We start from the raw sequence: 14,592 nt of genomic DNA, 5'->3' as shown, positions 1-14,592 counted from the left end.
GATCTAGAAGGTTTCTAAAATTTATTACCTCATTTAATTCTTACAATAATTCTCCAAGGCACATGTCTTTATCTTCATTTTACATGTGAGAAAGTTGAGGCACAAAGAGGTAAAGGGCTTGCCTAAGGTCACTCAGCTTAGTGGCAGAAACTAGACTCAAATTTAAGCCTCTTGTCTCCAAAATTGTTGCCCTTCCTACTGCACCACTCTACTTTGCATATTTGTCACTTCCAGAAAACATTTTCCCAGGACACCTGATCCTATCTCTCTGCTCCTTCCTTTCACTGAATCTCATTCCAGACCCTCCATTTCAGGGACCACATCCTTGCCCCAGCCAGGGACTTACAGGTTCCCAAAAATCTGCTACCCCAAATTGTCTGCATCTGTTCCAAAGCAGATCTGGGAATGGCTGGATCTCTTTATTTTTTTTAAGAGTTTATTTTTAAGTAATCTCTATACCCAATGTGGGGCTCAAACCTACAACCCCGAAATCTAGAGTCAAACACTCTACCAACTGAGCCAGCCAGGTGCCTCTGGCTGGATCTCTTTTTTCTTTTTTTTAAAAGATTTTATTTATTTGAGAGAGAGAGATCGTGCACGCACAAGGGGGTGGGGCGGGCAGAGAAAGAAGGAGAAGCAGACTCTTGATCCCAGGACCCCAGGATCATGACCTAAGCTGAAGGCAGACACTTAACTGACTGAGCCACCCAGGCAACCCCTGGCTGGCTGGATCTCTTTGAGAAAAATCTCAAATCTCTAAGAGCTCAAGTTTTAAGAAATTTAGATCTTTGATTTATTCCTAACAGAAGTAGCATTTGAACTGAATCTTTTTTTTTTAAGAAGGAGAGAGGATGGGGGGAGGGGAAGAGGGAGAGGGGGACGGAGAGAATCTTCTTTATTATTATTTTTTTTAATTTGAGAGAGAGAGACAGAGATAGCAACAGAGATAGAGTGTGTGAGTGGGGAGAAGAGGGAGAAGCAGGCTCCCTGACACGGGGCTCCATCCCAGGACCCTGAGATCATGACCTGAGCCAAAGGCAGATGCTTAACCGACTGAGCCACCCAGGTGCCCCGGGAGAGAGAGAATCTTAAGCACGCTCCATGCTCAGCGTGGAGCCCAATGGGGTGCTCTGTCTCACAACCCTGAGATCATGACTGAGCCAAAATCAGAGTTGGATGCTTAACCAACTGAGCCACCCAGGCGCCCCTGAACTGAATCTTAAAGCATGAGATTAACCAGGTAATGATGGAGAAGGCTATTTTAGGCCAAAGGAACAAAGGCAGGGAAGACTGAATGTGTTTGGAGAATAGAAAATGATTCTGTAAGCCTGATGGGCAGGGCTGACTGGAGCTAGAAAGGTTAGGACATGGGACTCCAGAGGCCTTCAAGAGCAGGCTCACGTTGTTCAGTGGGAATCTGATCAGAAGACTGTTGCAGTATTCTAGGTGGGAGATGGTAAAAGATTTAATGAAAACAGTGAGAGATAGAGAAAATTACATTGGAACAGTTTTCCTGAGCTGGAATTGTCTTGACTCAGTGACCAGTTGATGGAATCCCATTTCACCTAGCATTATTTTTATCAGACCTCTCTTTCTAAAGCACAGCTTGGGTCATGGCTTTCCCCAGCTCAGATACCATCCATGGCTCTCAAGTTACCTACCAGGGGAAGCCTGAGCTCCTAGCCTGGCACTGAAAGCCTTCAAGAGCAGACACCATCCTTTCTGTCCAGCCTTATTGTCCCAAACTCCCAAACACACATCCTTCTCCTTCCTGCATCAGGTTGTTTCTTTACTGCACCAAATGTGCCCACTACTATGCCCTTAGTCCTGTGGCCCTTTTTATTTGGAATGCTTATCCTTTATTAGCAAACTCAGTTTATCTCTCAAATATTATTTTCACAACATCTTGCCTAAAAACATGAGCATCTTCTTCCCTGAAATCTGTTAAAACAAAGGACATTTCTAGTGAGCACTTAATATGTACTAGGCACTACCTTTATAACTTGATCCTCTCATCTGTCTATTAAGGTAGATGTTATTACTCCCAATTTACAAAGGGGGGAAAACTGAGGCTCAGAGGGGTAGAGGAACATTTCCAGTCATAAGAGTGAGGAAGGACAGTCAGAATTCAAACCAGGTCTGTCTGTATCCAAAGGTGTTCTGTGTAGTGTTCCACTGAGTTAGGACTGATTTGAACCAAAAAACCCCGGGCCTTGGTCTCCCTCTTCATTCAAAGGGCCAGCCCATTTCTGAAACAGGGGAGGGGCCTCCTGGACCTCGGACTTAAGGTGGATATAGGGTATGGTGGTCCTCCTGGTGGACTCACAAGCCACATTGGGTGAGAGAACTATGCTGCCCTTTCTCAGTGCTTCTACTTCCTCACTTTCCTTGCTTGACTCTCAGGGAGATGGCCTCCTCAGGAATATACAAGCTGGATAATGGGAAGCCTTACCTGAACAACTGCTTTCCAGCCAAAAATGTCCTTCGGATGCCAGACAAAGGTCAGGTGACTTCTCAGATTGATACCTTTGCTTCACACTCAGTTCCTACATCCATTCCTTCCTCTCCAACCCATTTATTCCTGTTCCCTGCACTACCCAGCCCTATCCCTTCCCATCCATCTTCCCTCAGCAGCCTCAGGGAGTTTTCTAAAGTGCACATCGAACCACAGTGTCCTATTCTGTTCAGTGACTTCTCATTGCTGACTCCTTTACCTGATACTCTGTGTTCACAGTCTAACCTCCCCTTATCCTTTGCCACAACCCCATTCCTTTACCTATGCTCTATTCCATAGTACTTTCTTTTTACATAGCTTGTTTTATTTGCCCAGAATATTCCAGCTATCATTCCAGTTATCCAGACTCTTTCCATGCCACAAAGCCCAGCTCTTTTTCCAATAAGCCCTGTCTAGCTACTCCAGCCCTCAGTGACCATACTCTCTTGTGAGCTGTCTTCCTCTCTGTGTTTATTATTTGTTGAGTAATCATATTCTGCCAGGATCCTAAATAAAATGGCTAAATAAAATGACTCTGCTAAGTAGTTTTTCAAACATTCATCTGGTTAAAAACTCCCTTGGGGCAGGGACTCCTCATAACACCGAGCAGAGCTCTACAGATGGAACACTGCCGAGAAGTATGAGTTCACTGGATTAGATTTGTTGATTTGAAAGGGTAGAGCAAGGGGGAAGTACCCCTTCTTTACTCTAGATGAAATGACTTGCTGGTTACTCTATATGTGGAATATTGGAAGAACTTTCTCCTCCAATCCATCCTCCCCACCTGTTTAAACCCTTCCGTGGAGCTCTCAGTAGGAACTCATGATTTCATCTCCACGCCCCCTTACACACACAGATGGACAACAGAGAAATAAATACAGCCATGTGCATCTGCATGTGTTAGTATATATATGTATATTTCCTAGTCCACTGAGTGCAATGACACCTCATTCACAAATAGCATACCTGGTCCCTAGATTTTGGTTTCTGGATACAATTCTCCAATAAAAAGAGCCAGGGCTCCTCAGAGAAATAGTTGTTTCCAGGTTTGAGGCCAGAAAATTACAAATTGCACCTGGAACATCGTATAGTAACAGGAAGTACAGAAGTGCTCAGAAAAATGATGAGTGCGTATCAGAAGGACATAGGAGCTAACCTGAAGGAGCTCCCTATGGCCAAAGCTGGGACAACCTGAACAACAAAATAAATAAAGGTAGAATTGGGTTGTAAACTATACAATAAATAAGTATCCGTGAGCCCATATTGATACAAATAAATATTTGAATATGTAAATAAGTGTAGGAGAAGGAACAACTCTTCCTACAGTAGAATTTCAGTTAATAAATGTAGAAGGAATGAAGGAAATAGAAAATCACTGTTAAAGCATCACAATAATAATTTTTACAGGTAAGAAGCTTCTGTAGATGTTGTATCAGGCTTCTCCAGCAAAAGAGAACCAATAGGATATGTATTTATATCCTACTCGTTCTGTTTCCATATTCATATGTGTGTACACACACACATTATCTGTTTTAAGGAATTGGCTTATGAAATTATGGGGCTGGCAAGACTGAAATCTATAGGGCAGGTAGGCTGAAAACTCAGGAAAGAGCTGATACTGTAGTCTTAAGGCAAAAGTTTTTCCTCCTTTGAGAAACCTCAGTTTTTGCTTTTAAGTTTTTTCAACTGATTGGGTGAGGCCCATACACGTTATTGAGGATAGTCTCCTTTACCTAAAATCAACTGATTGTAGATGTTAACCACATCTATAAAATACCTTCACAGCAACACCTAGATTAGTGTTGGATTGTATAACTGCTTACCACAGCTTAGCCAAGTTGACACATAAAATTAACCATCACAGATGCTAGAATTAGTGGGTCAAAGTATGGTGAGAAAGAGGATATTTGCATAGTCTTAAGGTATCTTTCTTAATTACAAAGGGAACTTTTCAGTAGGGAAAGTAGGCCGACACCACCTTAACCAAGTGATCAAGATTAACATCACCAGTCATCAGACATACTGACATCACCTGCTGTCTGATAGGATGCGCTGACAAGGGCACCGCATCAATTCTGTGATAGTTTTGTCAAAGCACAGAGCCTTAATCTAATTATGGGAAAGCATCAAACAAATTCAGATTGAGGGACTTTCTATAAAATAATTGACCAGTACTCTTCAAAAGTGTCAAGATCTCACAAGAAAAAAGGAAGACTGAAGAACTGTCACAGATTGGGGGATTCTAAGAAGACATGACAACTAAATAAAATGTGAGATCCCCCTGGAACAGAAAAGGGACATTAGTGAGAAAACTAGCAAAATTCAAAGGGCTATGGATTAGTTACTAATATTGTACCAGTGTTAACTTACCACCTTAAATCATTATAGTATGATTATATAAGATATTAATATTGGGAGGGAGGTGGGAGGATGGGGTAACTGGGTGATACACTATATGTTAATTAATTTAAATTTTTAGAAATTTATAATAAAAGATGTTAGCATTAGGGGAACTGGGTGAAAGCTGTACAGGAACTCAGTATTATTTTCACAACTTTTCTGGAAGTCTAAACTTACCTCAAAATGAAAAATTACCGGGGGGAAAACGTTCCAATGGATACTCTTTATGCTAAAAGCCTACCCCAGTAAACTCAAGGTCCTTGTTCTGGTCCTCTAGACTTCTTCTGATCTGACTCTGCTGACCTCCCCAGCCTCATCTCTTTTCCCTCAGGTTCATCTCCAGACAACAGTCTGGGCCTTACTTTCTCAACCTGTTGGGAGTTTGGGCACCAACTCACACTGGAGTCTCCGGGAGTCAGGGCTATTAGAATAGAACAAAGATCCATGACCCAGATGGGGGCAACCCTGGGAAATGGAGTGTCTGGAATCTCAGGCCCAGAGTGGGAATGGGAAATGACTCACAGCAGACATAGGGTGGGAGTTGCATCCAGGAGTAAGGATTGGCAGCTGTGGTCAGGTGAGCCAGGGCAAGCCCTCAAGGCAGAGGTAGTGGGCTATGAGGGCAAGGAGCCAATGATCAGAGGCACTGAGCTGGCTCCAACAACTCTGTGCTGTTCTGTATCGTTCTGATATTTTATGCTTCTGGATACTTCTGGTGCTCTTCCCTCTGCCAAGTCTGCCTGTTTTTTCCATCTCCATCTAGTCTACCTTAAACTTATTGGATCTAGCTCATGCCCTAGGCTGGTAGCTCCCCTTTCTGTGCTTTCACAGCACCTCTTCTATTATTAGGCTCCTTTGAGTCAGGGCCTCCATCTTAATTCATCCCCACAGCCCTAGTTCCTAGCGCAATGTAGATGCTCAGAAAATGCTCACAATATGGTAAGCTCTGTGAGGCCTTGGGAATACTGAGATGGATCAATTGGACAAAATCTGTTCTGAGGGGCAAGACAATAAACAAGTGAACAAACAAAATAATTACAGATTGCAATGAATGCCTTGGAGTAAAAAAACTGATGCAGGAGCAAACAGATTCTAGAATGTTGTCATGATTTTTGTTAGGTGAGCTTACTAGTAAACCTCATATTCTTTTTCGCTTACATAAATTTTCAAGTTCTTTCTACAGTGAACATGTATTGGATTTTTTAAAAGTTCCAACTGTCCTATCATTTTCTTATTGAGCTCCTAATACAACCTTTATGCTATAGTGATGGGATTCAGGATAAGGTCTAGCAAGATGGAGCCTGTTGAGTTGATGCCACTCATTTAGATGCCAAGAGATGACAAATGGGAGAGTAGTGAGCCGCATAGGAAAGAATAATCAGCTCTGCTGAGGAGAGTCCGAGAAGGCAGAATAGGAAATACTTGATTTGGGGTCTTGAAGGAACATGAGCGTTTGGAGACAAAAGTGTGGAGGTGAGAATTGGGCAAGTCATTCCACCTCTTTGAGTCTTAGCCTTTTCATCTGTAAAATGGGGACAGTAACACGTCCTTCACTGGGGTTTGGGGCCAATTAAAGGAGAGAGCTATGCAGACACCCCCCACCCCACCAGCAGCAGCTGCAGCTGCAGCAGCAGAACAGTATCTGGTGCATATCGGGTAATGAGGAGCTATTTTTGGTTTTGGTATTATAGGTAAATATTCTGTAAGCACACAAGCTGTAGCTTTAGAGGGGTTTGCTCCTCCTCATTGTTCTGATCTTCTCAACAGGCCAAGGACACTGGTTAGTGGCTCGGAAACGTAACCTCAAGAAGAAGCCCAAGAGTGTGCTTGAGGCACCAGCTGAGGGTCAGGAAAGCCAGAAGAAGGTTTCTTCTGAGGTCCGGGGGAAGAAAGGGTTTCAACAGGAAAACCAAGAGGACATTCCTGGACATGTGCTGGACCAGGCTTTTCTGGTGAGAGTAAATGTATCCTGGAATGGCTGGCAGAATCAGCTGATGACTGTCTTGGTTGGGGACAAGGACTTGCTCTGTTCCACTCTGATACCATGACCCCCAACCCACCCCCAAACTATTAGAGTGATCTTGGCTAATTGAGCACAGTCAGAATGATGAAGGGACCCAAAGCTTTCTTTACATCCACCTTGTGAGATAGGTATTATTGTCCCTATTATGTTGTTGCCATTGTGAAGATGGGAAAACTGAGGCCCTGAAGAGGTAATTTGCCTTGGCCATGGTCCCACAGCTAATAATTAGAACTCTGTCTATTCAGGATTAGAACTACTCAGGATGAGAACTCTGGTCTACTGACTCCAAAGCCTGTGCCTTTTAGTATATCAGGTAAAAAACTTTTAATTGAGTTGGAGAGGCAAAGGAGTAGGTCCAGGGAACAGTAAAGTGAAAATTCCATTCCTGCCTGGTAGGGGGTAGAGATTCCTGTTCTTCTCTGGGGAGATTTTTCCAGGAATGGGGGAACTAGGGAGATTCTACACTCCACAACCTTTGTCCTTTGGTTTTAGTATCTGGCTGAAGTCTGGGGGAGCTGATCAGATAGTACCCAGTGTCTGGGGCAGGCTTCACAAAGAAGACTGGGGTGGCTGTATTGGAGACCAGCCAGGTAATTTCACATCTGCTCTTTGCAATGCCTTGGTGGCTTGGCAAAGAAAGACATATTTTGTAAACTCATATTAACGTCCAGTCCAGTTCGCATAGCTCCCTATGAAGAACTCTCTGGCATCCTGCTTTGTTCCTAGACTCTGCTTATGGTTCCCAAGAGTGGCTTTCTATACAGATCAGATGTTGAAGGAGAGCTTTGAGAAGGCAGCTTTGAGGTTGCAACTCACTTCAAGCGGGTAGTGTAAGCTTTTTGCAGAGTCCCATGGTGTGTCCTTTGTTGTAATGTCCACTTCTCACTGGGTGTGCGGAGGACTGAAACGACAGTATTAAGGAAGGTCAGAAAACACCATAGTAGTCTTCTTTTCCCTTTTGTTTCCTACAACATATACATTCCCACATTAATGGAGATGGTTTGTCACCCACGTTGCGGCTTTGTATACCAGAAGCAACAAGAGTGTTTCTCACAGTAATGGGATACCTGCTTACCTGCTGCATAGTTCCACTTGAATGTTTTATTGGCACCTCCTATTGAACTACTGCACCAATCCCCTTACTCCAGGTCCCAAGACATACCTCTTTTCTAGTGTTTACTATACTGCCTCTGTGATGGTGCGATATCCAGTCACCAAGCCAGTAATCTGGGGTTATCCTTGACACTTGCCTCTCCCTCACCACCCCACTACTGCCACTACCAAGCCCTGGCACTTTCATTGAATAGTTGTCAAATCTGTATTCTTTTCCTCAACTCCACTGCCTCTACCCCATTCTGGGCCACCATCATCTTTTATTAGAGTAATTCAGTAACTTCCTAACTAGTCTGAACCAACTAGGATGCTTTTATTTCATATAAAAAGAAGCCAGAGGCATTGTTTTTCCAGGGTAGGTTGATTTACTGTTAAAGGCCTAGGTTCCTTCATCTTTCTGCTCTATGTGCTTAGCATGTTGTCTTCTTGGGCTAATTGCCTTCCTGATCCCAAGATGGCTGCAGCAACTCCGGTCATCATATATAAAGGATAATATCCAAAGGTACAAAAGGGATTGTCACTGTCTTATGTCTATTTTTAAAAGTAAGAAAGAGCTCCCCAGAACTGGCCTCCTACCCCCAGCAGCCGGTGTCTGTCTGATTGGCCAGACCTATATCATATGTCCCAACAGTCATTGGTTAGGGGAACATAACCTCCAAGATTGGATTAGACTGTCAGGACTTATCCCTTGGAGCTGGGGCCTAAGGACACATCCACTCAGAAAAATGGAATAACGTTGGGATTCTTTAATAAGGAAGTAGTAGAGAAGTTGCTCTAGGGAAGGTAATTAACAATGTCTGGTGTATTGGTCTCTTCTCATCCTTTCTATGTATATCAGACAAAGCAATTTTTATAAAATTGCTATCAGCTCTTGCCAAAAAAAAAAAGTCTGTTAGCTTTCCACTGACTGTAGAACAAAATCCACACTCCTTTACATAGCCAGTAGGGACCCAGGTGATTTAGTGGCTGCCCCCCTGGCCTTGTTGTTTTTCATCCTCTCAAAAGCACCTGGCTTTTACCTGTCTTGATAGCTTTCACTGCCTGCCACCCACTTTCATGGGACCAACTCCTACTTAGCTTTTGGGTCTCACCTGAAATATTACTTCCTCAACTAAATATTTCCTCTCCTCCCGAATGAGGTTAGGACCTCCTGTTATTGTCTCCCATAGCTTCTTGAACTTCTCCTTTAAAATATTTATCACATTTAGGGGTGCCTGGCTGGCTCAGTTGGTAGAGCATCCGACTCTTGATCTCGGGGTTATGAGTTCAAGCCCCACATTGGGTGTAGAGATTACTTAAAAATAAATAAAAAATAAACTGTAAAAAATATTTATCACATTTATAAATTCTTGTTTGCTACTTGGCTTCCATGTTGTCGTAAGTTCTATGAATAGAATATAATAAACACCTAATTCCATGCCTAAACATGATACCATAAATAAATGATTAACAGAAAAAAAAAGAATGAGGTTTGGTTAAACAGAAATAGAAGCTCCAACACTGAGTTTTCCTTTAACTTTTTACTTATGAGGGGCAACATATGGTAGTCAAAAGAGCACAGAGTTTAATGATAACACATTTGGATTCAAATCATCTATCACTTACTAGCTGTGGGACCTTCAGCAAGGCACTTTATCTCTCTTAACCTTATTTTTCTCATTTAAAAAGGAAAAGTGATCATACTTATGTTAAAGGGTTTAGTTAGGATTAGAAGAAAATGTATTGATGTATTTAGCACAATACATGGCCCAAAGCAATACTTAGTAAATATTTAGTGAATAAAAAAACGAACAAACGAATAAACAAGCAAATTATTATAAACATGAAGAGATTGGTAAGGCCCCAGAAATACAGATTTTTTGAAGAGCCAGGTAGAATAAGCGGGGCTCAGAAAAGACAGAGGAGGAACAGAGAGGAAGGAATCCTCCTACGAACCCTGTCAAGTCAGTGTTACTATCCGCATCTTGCAGCCGGGAAGCTGAGAGGTGGAAGAGCTGAGGTGGCAGCTCTGTTCTGAGCGACTCCCAAAGCCCATGCTCTTTGCGCTGTACTAGGCCCCCTTTCTCAACAGGGAGTCATTTGTTGTCTTGGCCAATTATATAAACTTTCTTGGGGCCTTGAGACCTGACTCTCTGCACTGTGTTCCAGCTGAAGCACCATTGTGTGAGGAAGCCATCAGACCTGGTCAACATTAATGTGAGCGGCCTGAAGTTCTCCAAGGTAGGGCCAGCCAGCAGAGATGTGATTGGGATGAGCCAGACCTGAGGTGGCTCCTGGCTGTTTGTCCATTGTACCTCCAGAGTCCCTGAGGACTGGGGGTTTGGGGTGGGGGGCGTCAGACAAAGCTTCACTGGGTAGAAACAACATGCAGACACAATATTTTGCTGTGAATTTGCTATTGCCATTGGCCCATGTGAGGTGAATTAAAGGAAGTAGCATTATGGGAGTTGGTTTGAATTTGTCATAGACTTCTGCTGGGGTGACACTGAGTTCCCATTAGAAGAGCCTGTAGGAGAAATTTCTCTCAAGTTTCAGTGTCAGGAGTGGTAATGGTTCTCCCAAGATGCTGGTTTGTTCTTATACACACTAGGTGACTCATGTAATGAGTCATGTTTCTTTCTTACATTGGCTAATAGGTAGCTTGAGCCACATTTGTGGGCCCCCCCCCATTAGCCAGTATATATGCAGGATATTGTGCCATATGTTTTTGGTTTATAGGCCTTCCATGGCATATGAAGAGAGATTGGTGGTATAAAATATACAGCAATTAAAATAAATAAATCAGTACCACAAGTAACATAACGTAAGTAAATCTCAAAAGATCTAGGTGTATCAACACAAGTAAATCTCAAAAACATAGTGTTGAGTGGGAAAGGCAGATTGCAGAATGACACAGTATGATTGCATCTAATATAGAGTTTTAAAACTTACAAATAATATTATATATAGTTTATAGATACACATATATAGAATACAAGTATAAAACAGGTATGAGAATGATAATCACCAGTTCAAGATAGCTGTTATCTGTGAGAAGGGGAAAAGAATACAGTTGGGGAAGATTGTGGGGGTGGGGGGTGGGGTCAACTCTTTAGTATTTTATTTCTTTAAGGAAATTTGAAGCGGAGACAGCAAAATCTTCATATAAAGGTGGACAGTGGTTACATGGGTCTTCAAAGTATCGTTCACTAAACTTTTCTGTACATTTGAACTATTTCATAATAGAAAAAAAGCAGCAGAAAAGCCATTCTGGCCCTTAGCAAGTGGGTGTACTTTGCTAAGAATATAGCTTATCCCTGTAGGTCTTTGTGCCTTCTGACAGCAGCTCTGGAGCTTTGGCAAGACCTCCGGGCAGGGCACTAATCTTGTGTTCTTTTGAAATGCTTTCCCACAGGCTAAGGAAAAGGACTTCAAGCATTTTCATTCGGTGATTTACATCAATGCCTCAGAAAACCTGCTTCCTCTAGGTAAGCTTCTCAGCCAGCACAGCCAGTCACTCCTGTTAGAACTTGCCTGTCAGTCCATTCATGACTGGCTGCTCATCTCTTTTTTAGAGTGCCGTAGGCTAGGTGCTGGAGAACGCCCAGTCCAGGATTTCGGCCCAGAGCTGGCACTACCTACTTAGAGTGTTTCTCTCTGAGATGCTGCTTCTCTGTCTGTAAATGGAGACAGTTCCCTTCCTTTCTTCCTCCCCAAGCCAGGATGCCTAGTAGGCTGAGATGAGAGGGGTATATGAAATTGTTTTTAAGCCTGTAAGAGCTCCTACAGGAGCATAAAGGCTTCTCCTTTATTCAGCAAGTCCACAGCGACCCCTGCTGGGTGTCAGGACTATGTGCATGCTTGGCTTTTAGAAACGAATCAGTGCCTGTTCTGGTGAGCTCATAGTTTGGTGGGAAAGATGGGTTCAGACACAGACAATTATAGCAGGATATGGTAAGTGCAGTGATAGAGGGAATCAGAAAATGCTATGCAAGCATATAAGCGGACACCAACCCAGACCAGAGTGTCAGGAGAAACTTCTGAGGAGAAGGGCACCGAGCTGAGACCGAAAAAATGAACAGGAATTAGAAGGTATTTCAGTCCAGCGGAGCAGATGTGGGACAGCAGTGCCTGATCAGGACACTGAAGAGGCTCTGTATGTTTGCATGGGATGTGAATAGGGGAAAATGGAGACCAGAAAGCCTGGCAGGGACTAGAGTATCAAGGGCCCTGAGTTGTCACTAATCCTGCAGGCAAAAGAGAGCCTTGGAAGGCTTTTAAGTAGAGAATTTCAGTGGGGGCCGTGAGGAAGGTGAATGATAAGAGAAGAAGATGGGGACCAGGAAACCTGGGAGATGATTTCATTTTTCCCGGGGGCGGGGGTAGGAAAGCCTGAGCCAGGCAGTAGGGGTGAGGGTCATTGCAAGAGAGATTCAGGAGGTGGTAGAAATAACAGGACTTGGTAGCTGATGGGCCAAGGGGGTTCACTGAAAACAGAGAGCACTGGAGTTTGGGGAGAAATAAGATGAGTTCAGTTTTTAGTGGTTGAGGTTGAGGGGTGTTTTTAAAGAAGCTTGTGACACAGTCCCTGCCCTTGAGGAAAGAGTACAGTCTGTCAGGAAGGTGGGCTTGAAATACAAAGGCCAATAGGCATATGAAAAGATGTTCAACCTCACTAATAATTAAAACAGCATCAAAATCCTATTTTTTGCCTGTGAAATATTGGCAAACGTGAGAAGGACTGATTGATGACAGCCAGCATTGATGGGGAAACGGATATTCTCACATTCAACTGGCAGAAGTGTAATAAATTGATGCAACATCTTTGGAAGACAGTTTGGCAATGTCTATTAAAATAGTCATTGCCTTTAATCTAGTAGTTCCCCTTTCAGGAATTGATTCTACAGAAACACACTTGTATGAGGACGTTCATTGGAAACATCCTGAAATACCTACCAAGCAGTCTTTTTCATGGGCTCTACTGAACATTCTGACTCCCAAGACCACCATAGGCCCCACTTGACACCAGAAAGCTCTGTCATTCCGCACAGTATCCCTGCAGCACAGCATCTGCAGTTTCTCTTCAGAGCAGTCCTCACAGCAGTGCCGGTAGCAGCAGTCCATGCAGCCGTCTGTGGGCCATTCTCTGCAGCCCGCTGCTCAGGTTCAAGACAGTAAGACTGTTCTTCAGTAGATGTAGGAGCCACTCTGGCTTAGAAGCCTCATTCCCCACAGGAGCAAATAGCTATTGTAACACTCCATAGACATAGCTCCTAGAGTCCTGGCAAAGGACATGACTAATTATGGGAGTCACCACACACAGGGAAGCCCAAAGTTATGGTGCACCTTCAGATGTTTGTAGTTCATTTAGAGTTTCTCCTAGTCCAGATGTGACTTGCCAGTCTGGCATCATTTTTACCATAATAATATTGCCTAACTATGGTACCATACCATCTGTTTCAGATTACCAGGGAAAGGGGCTAGAAAGTTAACCCAAAGTCCAGTTCTCATGCAGAAGAGGAAAAGTGTTCTTTTTATCCAGATAGCCCAAAGGCTATCAATAGGGGAATGGTTAAATAAATTAGGGTATGTCTATAATATAGAACATAACTCAGACATTATGCAGATCCTTATGTTTTGACATGGAACAAGCTTTTTTTTAGATTTATTTATTTATTTGAGAGAGACAGAGGAAGCACAGGGTGGAGGCGGGAAGGGACAGAGGGAGAGGGAGAGCAGAGTCAAGCAGACTCTGCACTTAGCGTGGAGCCCGATGCAGGGCTTGACACAGGGCTCAAAGCGGGGCTCAACCTGGGGCTCAATCTCAAAATCCTAAGATTACAACCTGAGCCGAAACCAAGAATTAGACACTTAACCAACTGCGCCCCCCAGGCACCCCAACATGGAACAATCTTTAAGTCATATTGTTAAGGGAAGAAGGCAAATCACAGTACGATGTGTATGGTGTGATTCCATTTGTGTAAAAAGATGTGTCTGTGTTTCACTGTACACATGAGAAGAACTCTGGAGTATTATACATGAAATTTTCAATGGTTATGTCTGGGTGTTGAGATTAAAGGGAACTTTTGTTTTTCTGTATTTTTTAACTTTTTTTGGTAGGCATGTTTTACTTTTATAATAAGGAATAACAAAGATAATTTTTAAATGGGCTTTGGAGTTAGACATAGATTCAATTCTTGGCTCTTTCACTTCCCAGCAATTCCATTTCTAGCAAATCACTTATCCTAGCCGAGCTTCAGTTTCCTCAGCAGTAGAATGAGAATAGTAATCCCTATTGTTCAGGGTTGTTAGAGATTCAGAGGCCATGTGTACAAAGCATCTGACCATAAGCTTGGCTTAACCCAGTGGGAACCCAGTAAATGACCACCGTTAACATCTTGCTCTTACATCCTTCACAAGTAGCTGATTCTCTCTTTCTCCTCTCCTGTAGAGGCATTTCATACATTTCCAACCTTAAAGGAACTGGAGCTTGCATTTAATGGAATCAAAACAGTCTACGTGAAATATGGAGACTTTAAGTTCTTGGAAGTAAGTTGGAGGTAGGGAGTTTTTGGTGCTCACC

General features: G+C 43.1%; 1 protein-coding gene across 1 annotated transcript in view; it reads left to right on the top strand.

The window, feature by feature from the left end:
* The window catches only part of XRRA1 (X-ray radiation resistance associated 1), a 64,138-nt gene that overhangs the window by 3,660 nt on the left and 45,886 nt on the right, over positions 1-14,592 (top strand). Inside the window, exons 3-7 of the mRNA XM_032426917.1 lie at positions 2,404-2,501; positions 6,662-6,846; positions 10,179-10,250; positions 11,425-11,497; positions 14,461-14,558. Of these exons, the coding sequence (XP_032282808.1) occupies positions 2,408-2,501; positions 6,662-6,846; positions 10,179-10,250; positions 11,425-11,497; positions 14,461-14,558 (522 nt within the window). The 5' untranslated portion in view covers positions 2,404-2,407. The remainder of the gene's footprint in view (positions 1-2,403; positions 2,502-6,661; positions 6,847-10,178; positions 10,251-11,424; positions 11,498-14,460; positions 14,559-14,592) is intronic.

The sequence above is a fragment of the Phoca vitulina genome, unplaced genomic scaffold (genome assembly GCF_004348235.1).
Source record: "Phoca vitulina isolate PV1807 unplaced genomic scaffold, GSC_HSeal_1.0 scaffold36, whole genome shotgun sequence".
Classification (NCBI taxonomy): Eukaryota; Metazoa; Chordata; class Mammalia; order Carnivora; family Phocidae; genus Phoca; species Phoca vitulina.
The sequence above is the reverse complement of the archived record's forward strand: the minus strand, read 5'-3'. Positions and strand labels throughout refer to the sequence as shown.